The 11,925-nt window shown below is 33.6% G+C and overlaps 1 protein-coding gene across 1 annotated transcript in view; it reads left to right on the top strand.

Moving 5' to 3' along the window:
- Positions 1 to 10,700, top strand: part of LAMTOR3 (late endosomal/lysosomal adaptor, MAPK and MTOR activator 3) — a 14,483-nt gene extending 3,783 nt beyond the window's left edge. The window contains exons 4-7 of the mRNA XM_012641083.1: positions 4,992 to 5,050; positions 6,483 to 6,616; positions 7,742 to 7,805; positions 9,834 to 10,700. Coding sequence (XP_012496537.1) covers positions 4,992 to 5,050; positions 6,483 to 6,616; positions 7,742 to 7,805; positions 9,834 to 9,907 — 331 coding nt within the window. The 3' untranslated portion in view covers positions 9,908 to 10,700. The remainder of the gene's footprint in view (positions 1 to 4,991; positions 5,051 to 6,482; positions 6,617 to 7,741; positions 7,806 to 9,833) is intronic.
- The last annotated feature ends 1,225 nt before the right edge of the window (positions 10,701 to 11,925 follow it).

The following is an 11,925-nucleotide window of genomic DNA, read 5'->3' as shown; positions in this document are numbered from 1 at the left end:
TAAGTCTGGATCAGCTTTCAACGTTTTGTCCTTTGTATTTTCAATGTTGTGAGGTATTTCTGAGATTTCCTTTAATATGATTTTTTTTTTTTTTTTTTTGCCAGCATCACTTCCTTTGGGACGTTTTTGTCCCAACCACTTTACTCATTTATGTCAATAAATTTGCCTTCACTGAGTTCCTCTGGCTACATACCTAGAGTCTCTCTAATAGCAATAGTGTCAGCATTTGCTTAGTCTTCTGTTTCTCCTGTAACTGTTCACTTTCTATTTGAATTTCAATTCCAGCATTATTATTTTTAATTTCTTCCCTGTATTCCATCTTTGCTGGCTGCTTCCCTCTTTCACTTATCTTTACTTTTTTTTTTTAATTTTACATGGCTTATCACTGGGAGGTAAGGAAGTACAAAAGAAACTACATGCTTTGCTCTCTTTCTGTGAGCTGAATGACAGAGGTCCAGTGACTGGCCACCACCATACTTTTAAAGAAGTGATGTGACCGGTTGCTAATTACAATGTGCAATTTTTTTTTTTTTTTTTTTCAGGCATAGTTTCCCTCTGTCGCCCAGGGTGGAGTGCAGTGGCACAGTTATAGCTCACTGCACCCTCAAGCTCCTGGGCTCAAGTGATCCTCCTGCCTCGGCCTCCCGAGTAGCTGGGACTACAGGCACATGCTACCATGCCCAGTTAATTTTTTAACTTTTGTAGAAATGGGGTCTTGCTATGTTACCAGGCTGATCTCGAACTCCTGGCCTCAGGTAGTCCTCCTGCCTCTGCCTCCCAAATTGCTGAGATTACAATCATGAGCCACTGCGCCCTGCCAGCATCTATTAATTATGTAGTAGTTATTTACATAGTGATTTGTGGCCTGAAGAGTTGGCAAAGTTTGTACTTTATGCAATTATTCAGTTAATATGCCATGCTACCTGAAATTTGACCCTTGCCGTTGGGGAGAAATGGTGTTATTTAACTAAACCATGACAACTAAAATGCGTATATTGGAACTGTGGAAAATGAGGGCTTTCTATATTCATCTGTAGATGTTGGAAGCTTAGCATATTGAAAGGATGCTCAAATTGGAGTTGGGGGAGGCATCCCACCACATTGGTGACTAAATATAGGAACAGAAACATAGTCGATCCGCTTATAAGTCTTAGCAGCTTATAATCCTGTTTTGTGTGTTAATATCTCTTGTTGAAGAAGCAATAAAATTGTATTCATTGTTCTTAAGTTGTAAAGCCACCAGTAAGATACTCATTATTTACCTGGAGATCTAATAAATAAAGCAATAATTGACCGTAATTACATGATCTGTGATTGTAAGTAACAAAATTGGTTCAGACAATGAGGGTCTCACTTTAACAAGTAGGTATACTCCGAAAATCATCGTGTATGACACTCGATATGGTGAAGCTGTCTATATGAAAGAATTTGAGAATAATCCAAAATGCATTCATTTACTACCGAGTAGCTCTAATGTTGATCAAAAACGGTTGAAAAATAAATGCTTGTTTCTTCTCTGAATTCTGACATTTTTTATCTTTTAACCAGAGAGAAAATAATCAGGTGGTTGTGCTGATCCAAGAAATAAATTCAGTTTAAGGATATTTGTAAAAACAATATTAAAATCTTTCCATAATGGCAGGAAAGGGATTAGTACCATCTGTTTTTTTCAGAGTGACTAAGGCCAGTTTGACTCATATTCATGATCATTTCCTGAAAGTAGGCTTACTACATCCCAAGAGTGAAAAGAATGAAGAAATGATATCGGGAACACTTAGAAAGAATGGTAGAATGTACACTTTGACTTGTCGCTGTATGTATGGATTTGGACGCAGGCATCCTGGCTTCAGAGCCCTGGATCCGTCTGTTTAACTGTTGTATTTCTATGCTTCTCAACGACTAAGTCAGCCAGCTACAGATAGTAACGAAATGTTTGTTTTTGTGCATTTTTGAATTCTCTGTTAAATGTCATCATTCTTGGATTTGCATTTTAAAATCCGGTTAGGACCCAAAGCATTCTCAGGCTTTAATAATCACACTTTTTATGTTTTAAAATAACAAAATATTCCATAATTAATGTGAATAAAACTAAGTATGATATTTTTGATTACTAATGTAACATTTGAGTTTTAGAATAAAAATGGTTGCTTTAGTGAGCTTAAAGTTTAGATTTTTGCGGAATATTTCATAAAATTTAATTTATTACTGCTATAAGTATGGTATCTCTTTTAATGAATCACAATTATTTTTAATTATTAGTAAAATTTATTCATATTACTCTTTGTCCACTGTGTATAGAATTGGAAACAACTTTTATATTTGTGATCTGATTTTTAAAAGTGGGTACTGTAAGAGTGTAAGTAATTTTTCTACTTTCTTGGACTCATATCTCTGAAATTCATTAAAAAGAAAGTCTTCGTATTTTTGTTTCCTCTTTTGGTGCATTAGTTGGCATTTAAATTAATTTCCGTGGAAATTAGAAAAAAAAAAGCTATGTGTGGTGGCACAAATTTTTCTAAACATTTTCACAGTACTATTTTTACCTGTTTTTTAATTTGTTTATTTTGGAGGTAGGTAATAGAGTCATAAAGTCAGATTCGAGAGTTAACTGAGGGACATTCCTGCCCTCCAGCCACACAATTCCCCTCTCAGAGGCACCCTTGTTATCTTCAGCGATATCTTATGTACCTACCAGCAAACATGTATACGTGTATTTACACACACACACAACACGCTTACACATTTTGTTACATAAGTTGTTGCTTCTTGCACACACTATTGCAAACTGTATTTTTTCACTTAAGAATGTAACTCATAATTCTGAGGGCCAGGCGTGGTGGCTCACGCCTCTAATCCTAGCAGTTTGGGAGGCCCAAATGGGAGGATTGCTTGAGGCCAGGAGTTAGAGACCGGTCTAAGCAAGAGTGAGACCCTGTCTCTACAAAAAATAGAAAAATTAGCCGGGCATGGTGGCGCATGCCTGCAGTCCCAGCTGCTCAGGAGGCTGAGGCAGGAGGATCACTTGAGCCCAGGAGTTTGAGGTTGCTGTGAGCTATGATGATGCCACTGCACTCTAACCTGGGCAGCAGAGTGAGACACTGTCTCAAAAGAAAAAAGTGTAACTTTGAGAGCGGCCCTTGCTAGTACATAAAGAATTTCCTTTTTCTTTTTATGGCTGCAGAGTATTCCATTGTATGTGTATAATAATACAGATACTTATATAACTTATTTAACTTAACAAGTTATTTAACAAGTTAAATAACTTATTTAACTTGTCCTTCTTGATGGACAGTTAGGTTTCTCATCTTTTTCTATTTCAAGTGATACTGCTATTGATAAGTGTACAAAGTGATTTGCATGTGTGCAAATATCTGTGGGTTTTTTTATATAATCTGATTTTTAATGTAGAATAATATATGTGTTTTATGTATTAATCTTAATAGAATGTTTTAATCCATATGTAATTTCAGGATTGGCTGATAACAGGAAATAATACCAATAATAGTATAAAAATTATTCACAGTCTCATCATTCTCATTTTTAAATGATTTTGTTTGTAACATTTTCCATCAAATTTAATAACACTTCTCTGACTTAAAAGTTTTTGACCAGATTTTTAAAAATTTACTTTCAGTATTCTAACATTAAGTTAATATGAATATTTCTCATTCCTAAATTCAGACTTTAAGGTTAACACAATAAGGAAGGGATAATTCTGAGTTACTGTAGGAACAGTGAACAACCTATCTCTGAGTTGCAGTTTACACATAGTTACAGGGCTACAGGTTTTGTGTTATAAAGGGTTTTGCATAAATGTTGAAGTTTGGCAACGTTTCCCCATTATAATTTTTAACACTTTACTTTTGTGCTCTAGAGTGTGTATTTCTTAACTGCTAATTTCTCAGGGAATCCCACTGATAATTTAGTACTTAAACTGTAGTGATAAAGTATGTCATTGTCAGTGTGCACAGTTGACACCATTGGTATTAGTTAATTTTAATTAGTATTTTTGAATGTTAACTTTGTACCAGCCTATGCTTTACATGCATTATTTTATTAAATTTCACAATATCCAAATAAGATAAGTACAGTTATTCCCATTTTCAGATTGTTCAACTGAGGCTTAGAAAGATTTCCTAACTGGCCCACGGTAGCATAAATAACAGCAGAGCCAGGACTGGAATCCAGATCTTTCTCACTTTAGAACTATAGCCTTGACCATTCTGCTTATTTCTTCTTAGGTAACTGTGGCTGAAAGGATTACTACCATGACCTTCATTCTTTTTGTCCTGTTTCTTCAGCCTAGAACAGTCTTTCTACTCCTCTTCACTTAGTGCTGTAACATCTCAGCTGAGATGTCAATTCCTCCAGAAAAGCCTTCCTTGACCCACTTGTCTGCATCAGCCCCCCTTTTCTAGGCACTCATGTCCTCATGGACCTCTTAATAGCACTTACTCCTGGTTGTAGTTTGACATTTGTTAATCTGAGATGATTTGATTGATAGCCATTCACTTTTTAGATTGTAAACTTTGTGAAGGCAGCAATTGTGTCTGTTTTTGCTTATCATAGTATCATAAAGTATTAAATGCTTATCATGGTATCATAAAGTATTAAGTGCCACAAATACTTCATATTGGAATGAAAGAGAGAAAGGAAAAAGGACCTCTTTTTTTCTCACTATAACTACTGCTGATAACCTTTCATACATTTGTAAATAATGGAATGATAATACATTAGCAATTTTAATAGCGAATCATCTGTTTTAAATCTTCATTAATAAATTGCATAAATTTGTAAAGATTATAGACATGTCAGTGATACACATTCAATTTCCGGAAGAGTTTTGGCAAACACATTATGGGAGCATGTGACAATCAATAATTGAGGTTCTATGGGTTTTTAGAAAATACGTGAAAATTACCATTATGTCTTTGAAGTGCGTATTTTGAGAAAATGAAATGTTTTATATTTTAACTTTTTTCTCTTCCTAGTGTTGAAGGACTCCATGCCATTGTTGTGTCAGATAGAGATGGAGTACCTGTTATTAAAGGTATAACTGAGCACTTAAAATGCAAATGTCGTGTTTGCCTTTGACTAAAAATGTGTGTATTTACATCTGTTTACAAACATGTAAAACTCATTTCAGTAAATTCAGGAGATACTAGTTTTGGGGGAAATGTTTGCTTTTTATGTTGAAGGCTGAATTGGAACCTGTAATATATTAGCTGTCAAATGTATCATGTTAACATCTAGAGTTTCAGCATGGATTTATCATAGGCCCAGTTTCCCAGTGATGACATTTATGGTGTAATATAAACCATTAGTACGTTTAAGCCATGAGAGTGAGTGTGTGTGCAGCTAGATATAGTGTATACACAGACATCCCTACATATTTTTTTATCAACATTGCTAGTAGTTTTTGGATAATACCCACATATTTATGTCATTATGTATTGATTATTTTGTTTAATCTTGCCTGATTTACTGCTTTCTTACTGGAAATAGATTTTTTTTAAACTCTTAACTTCACAGTTACTTTAGTTAACCAGAATCTAACAATTTTTCACCTGATTTTTAGCTTTTTTTTTTTTTTAAGTATATATGATGTCACAAACAGTTGGTATAGATTCAGACCATTTTTACTATTTCTACTTTATGGTATGATCAGAATGGGTGTTCCTAGTTATACTGGGACATTGTAATGGCCTTACCAAATAGTGAAGATTAATTTTCTGTACATTTTGTTTACAATTTATTTTGTACCTGGAGTTGTTACATGTATCAGATAATTTTAGACTTCAGAAATGAAAGGAGGCTTAGAGGTCACTTAATTTCGTTCTTTGATTTTATAAGTGAAGGTGGCCATGTGCAAAAAGTATGTTGCTAGGTCGAAGTGGCACGTGAGTAAGTGACAGCACAGCAGTAGAACCCGTCATCTCCTATGGAATGGCAGAGTGTGCTTGCTGACCCACCGCAGGAGTCGGATGGCCATGGGCCTGACTCCTTATAGGCCTTGTAATGAGCGAGAGAAACATGAAACAGGGAGCCAGCTGCAGGGATATTAATATCTATGAGAGATCTGCTGTCAGTTTCATGAGAACAAAAGTTTTTGTAGCGTTTTTCATTAGTTTATTCTAGCCTGGATCTCAGATAACCAGAATATTCAATTTATTACATGTACTGCTTAATCTATATTTTAAGGTAGATACCAAGGAAATAAAAACATTCAGTATGCTTTTCAAAATAAAAAATACGAGAATCAGCGTTTATTTCCCTAGTTAGGATCACAGAACTTCTCATTGAGCAAATTTTTCGCACCTAAATTGATGAGACCCAGTTAGTGATTTTCAGAATTGTGAAACATAACCTTTGTGCTCAATATTTTTATGGATTTATGTTTTTTTAAAAAGTGCTATAAATCTTCTCCCTACATAAGTTTTATTTAAATCACTTATTTTTACTTAAATCACTTGTTTTTCTAGTGGCCAATGATAATGCTCCAGAACATGCTTTGAGACCTGGTTTCTTATCTACTTTTGCCCTTGCAACAGACCAAGGAAGCAAACTTGGACTTTCAAAAAATAAAAGTATCATCTGTTACTATAACACCTACCAGGTAAGTTCATAATTATCAAATGGTGTGCTGATTTCAACTCTCATTTTTGTGTCTTTTGTATAAAATAGCTTGTGTTATAATTCTAAATTTTAATTTTGAAGGGGGATGAAATTTTAAAATTTTAGCCTTCAGATTAGTTATGTTAAACTATTGTGATTTTTTTTTTTCCCCCACATTTTACACCAGGAAATAATTACTTTGGAAAAATAGTTAAAGATTTAATAATAAAGTATACGTTATCCTAAAAAGGGTAAGTCAGGTCACTGTTACCTCCAGTAGGTGGTGCCCTTAGCTAAACTGTGATTTCTCAAATGACACACATTTTTTGTTGTGTGACAAATAAAAAATTTTCCTTGACAGTCAAATGATAAGTTATTTAAATTTGTTATTGCTGCTAATTCCATCATGTGATTTGAAATGGTATGTATAATAAGGGAGATTATTATTTGCGGGGAAGAAATTTGTAGTTACATATTTCTTGATCTCTACCTGCATTTTCTTCTTAAGAATAAATTAATCCCTTCTGCTTTAGAGTGATGTTTCCTACATGATTCATTGATGTACCGCTGGTAATACACAAGTGATATTTTTTATTTTAAAAATTATGTATTTTAGTGTATGTTAGGTAAAAGATAACCAACTCATCTGACCTTTAATTTTATCAGTAAAGGATTAAGTTGAAGCTGCGTTTTTTAAAGGTAGTTGACTTAAAGTTAATTTGAATTTAAATTAATTTAAGTTGCAGTGATATAGGAGTCAGAAAATATGAAGATAAAACTACTTGAATGACTAAGAAATACTGCCTTTAGTCATTTAATTATCAACTATTTATTGAGCCCCTACTAGGTAATTGACATTCTGCTGAGCTTTAGAGACAGAAAGATGAAGACATGGTGTTACCTTAAAAACTATTCAGGCTAAGTGGAATTAATGTCTCTAATGGTTATCAGTAACTGTTTTATGGAAATATTTATTTTCAGCTCTTACATATTTTATGATGTAATACTATGTTGTTAGACTAGTAGCATTGACTAATTTAAAAAGTTGTGAAAGATTAAGACATTTTAGTTGAGTTATACTACCTTTTCATAATGTAACATTATTTAGGTCTTATTTTCTTTTTAGGTGGTTCAATTTAATCGTTTACCTTTGGTGGTGAGTTTCATAGCCAGCAGCAATGCCAATACAGGTATGTTTTAATTAGCTCACAGCTTCCAATTCTTATATATTTTTAATTTAATTACCATGTCTTAATTCAGTTTAACTTGATTTAGTTACTGTATCTGTGTGCTCTAATATAATAGGAATAGTAGATTTAGAGTTAGAATACTTAAATTTGTGGTCCTATTTCACCATCGTTTTTGCTTGATCTTGGGAAATATGATTTTTTTCTGGATTCTAGTTTTCATATCTGTATAACGGAGCTAATATCTGCTTCCTCCATCTTATGGGGTTATTTTCTAGTTCAGATGAGATAGTATATGGGTAAGTGATTTTTTTGAGATAGAAAGAAAAATTAAATGTTATCTTAAGTGATACATCTTGCTCACATTAAAGCAGTTTAAGAAAAAAAAAAGGGAAAAGAAAATAACCAAACAAAATGCATAAAATGATCAAGGATGAGTTGAATTCTATATAGACCAATGTATTAAATTAGAATTTTTAAAATTTTGCATAATGGGCAAGATGAATGTGAGCATTTAAAGAGCATGAATAGGGTGAACATACATTCTTGAGGGCTGAGGAATTTCAGAATAAATGCTAGGATAGTGAGTAGTAACATTCCATTATATCCAATACCTTTCACTGGATATTTATGTGTAAAATAGTGACGATATTCAGTTGGATTGTAGTTTTTTTACTCCCTTTTGGATAAAGTAGGATTATTTTTTTTTTTGAAACATCTGCCTCCAGATTTAATTGCTGTCGAGAATTGTTATACATTACTTTTCTTGTTTTCCCCCTCCAAGCTGGGCAAGTTCTTCTCGTTTTGTCACTGAAGGCTGTTTTTAGATATCTCATCTTTAGAATGAGAAGAATAGATTTGATCTATTAGGTCTCTTTCATTTCTCAACATTTTAGGAAGCTGTAAAATAATGTGTATGAAAATGCTTTGTAAATTGTATAGGATAGTAGTGATGTCAATATTTTAAGTATACTAAACCTCAATTTTGATAAATTACCAATCATCACATAGTAAGTCATCAGTTATATATTGTGATAATGTACAGAATTGAAGTGAAGTACTTAGAACCTTTCCTTGAGAGTCACATGCTTTTAATAGTCTGTAAGAAGAAAATTTTTATTTGTTTGATCATAAAATAGGCATTAAGGTATATAGCCTTTCACTCTGGTAAACTAAGGAGAGAAGCTAGATATGCTAATTTCTAGATGAGCTTGTCTCCCAGATTCACCACTGAACTTCTTTTTAAACATGTAAGTGTGTTTTATACTCTGCCATTTATCTTTTAAATATTTTTTCATTTGAAATACTCATTTATGAATTTATAACATAAATTTGTTGAATTTATAAAATTTTGATTACTTTGCTTAGTATTGAAGCAGCCTGTTTACCTATCCTTTGATATAATCTGCTAAAATTTGCTCAGGAAAAAAAGCATGCCTTATTTAGTAAAAAGTATAATATATATAATTTCTGAATCAATGCATATTTTGAAACAACATAAATTAAGATTTTCCTTTGAAAGCTCTAACAAATTATAGTGTATATAATTTATTCTGTATACTAATACATGTATTTTTCATCCATTGACTTAAATAACAGATAGTGAAAATAAACTTTATAATGATTACAGAATTTTTGGTTACTTTATTCAGGATTACAATACAGACTGAGCGGCCCTAATCTGAAGGTCTGAAATCTGAAATGTTCCAAAATCTGAAACTTTGAGCACCAACATGACATTCAAAGGAAATGTTCATTGGGCCATTTTGGATTTTGGATTTTCAGAATAGGGATACTCAGTCCCTATGTATTCTTCAAATATTCAAAAGCCTGAAACACTTCTGGTCCCAAGGATTTTGGGTAAAGAGGTATTCAGCCTGTACATTTTTTCTTTCTTTTTTTTTTAGTTGCAGGAAGTAAACTATGATTTACTTTTTGGTAATTATAAATTTTGTACAAGAGAGAACTTAAGTTGAAGACTTTCAGAAACATTTTTCTAACAGTCTAATTTTCTTAATCTCTTTGTTTTAGGACTAATTGTCAGCCTAGAAAAGGAACTTGCTCCATTATTTAAAGAACTGACACGAGTTGTGGAAGTTTCTTAACCTGACAGTGGTTTTGATGTGTACCTTATCTTCATTATAGCAACACAATATCAATCCAGCAGTCTTTAGAACACAGGAATACTTGTATCCACGTGCTCAAGAAAGGTCCCCTTTTTCCACCTTCTGCTAAAGAAAGAGCCTGTAGATGTAATTTATAGACAGATCGGTTGTTACATTTTCTCCTGTTGGGTCTTTTCTTATGTAGTGAGATCTGGGAATACCACAAAAATGGTTCAGTCTATCACAGCTCCCATGGAGTTAGCCCAGTCACCAGACATGGATGAGATTCTAGTCAGTGGATCAGAATCAAAATGGTACATTGATCCACTGGAGCCATTGAGTGTTCCCTGTTGTACAGTATGCCCAGGTCTGCAGAATGAAGCAGACTCTTTTTATTGTGAATAATGATAAGGACATATTTTTCTTCCGATTATGTTTTATTTCTTTGCATTGAGTGTGAGGAAGATAAAATGACTTAGTAAAAGTAATAAAATCAGTACAATCACTAACTTTCCTTTGTACATATTATTTTACAGTATAGGGGAATATTACTAATTGATTCTTTTCAGAGGGTGCTGCTCTTTAATGAAAATGAAAATTGTGGCTAATGGTTTTTCCCCCAACTCTGCTTTCTATAACGAATCAGTGTTTTAATGTTTGTGTGTTCTTTATGAAATTTAAATATGGTTTGTTATTGAATTCTGTTTCCAGTATCAGTATGTATGTAAACATGATAGTGTAGCCAGTTTTTTCATACATGAGTATAAATAAAATAGTATTTTTAAAAATATAATTTTGAGCACTACATAGCTCTTTTTTTTTTCCAGATTTTCCCAAAAGTTTAAAGAACATAATTAACTTAATTCATTGTTTCAACTCCATGAATAAAGAGTGAGTGTCTCTTGTAGGTGCTGGTTTGGAGATTGTTTTACCTAATATAAACTGGCAATTAGAAAAGAAAGCTCATCCATAAACCTAATGTAATCTCCGTGAAAGAGTTATAATAGTTCCACGGTGTGCCGTTTATGTTCAGGAATGCAATTCATCATTTAAGGTTGTTTCCTTGTAGGTTGTTTAACAGTCAGTTTGTCACTGGTGTAGTTCAGTACATACGCGTTGAGTACCCGTGTGCCAGTCACCAGAGCTGCGACATCGCAGTTTTAGGAAGCACCATTCACGTATTTCTGTGCTTTGGGGGTTGCCCGTCCCTAGAGTTGTACCATGAGGCATTCGGCCAAGTATTGTGCTGCTTTCCCTTCCCTCTCCCTCCCTCCTTACCATATAAATAAGATATTAAATTGTTGTACCTTCCTTTAAAGAACTTACAATTCAGTAAAGGAAGCAGGGATAGAAAGTGCTGTGATAAAGTTGTACACAGCGTGCTGTAGAATCACCAAATCAGGCCACCTAAAATGGGCAAGACATTCTTTATAGATAGAGATGTAATGTTTTACCTGCAGGGAGCTATAAGTACAGTCATGTACTACATAACATCTCGGTCAGTGATGGACCACATACACGAGAGGGGTAGAGCAATAGGCTATGTCATGTAGCCTAGGTGTGTAGTGGACTGTACCATCTAGGTTTGTGTGAGCACACTCTGTGATGCTCACATGATGATCACATCACCTAAGGAAGCATTTTTCCACGTGTATTCTTGTCATTAAGTGATGCATCATGGTTACAATCTAATGAAACAGTAGACACACCCATTGAAATCTAGAATTCCCATTATCTGGATTGTTATTTAATAGCGTCCAGGAAATTTTTGCCTAATGCAATGATGCATGAAACAATAAAATCTTTTAGAAACGAGGTGGCCAAATTTTTATTTTCAGGTAGTAATAATTGTATATCTTAAAAATCTCAGGAAAAGAAACTGTAATAAATGGAGCCACTTAACCTTTATATGGTGAATACTGCCACTGTTGAAATTTCTGAGGAGGTACAATAAATTATTTCACAGTTCAGCTGGAAAAACAAGCAGGTGAAAATTGCTGAGTTTTGAAAAGGTGGTA

The sequence above is a fragment of the Propithecus coquereli genome, unplaced genomic scaffold, assembly GCF_000956105.1.
Source record: "Propithecus coquereli isolate 6110/MARCELLA unplaced genomic scaffold, Pcoq_1.0 Scaffold161, whole genome shotgun sequence".
NCBI classification, from domain to species: Eukaryota; Metazoa; Chordata; class Mammalia; order Primates; family Indriidae; genus Propithecus; species Propithecus coquereli.
Note: the sequence above shows the minus strand (reverse complement) of the source record. Positions and strands in the feature narration are given on the sequence as shown.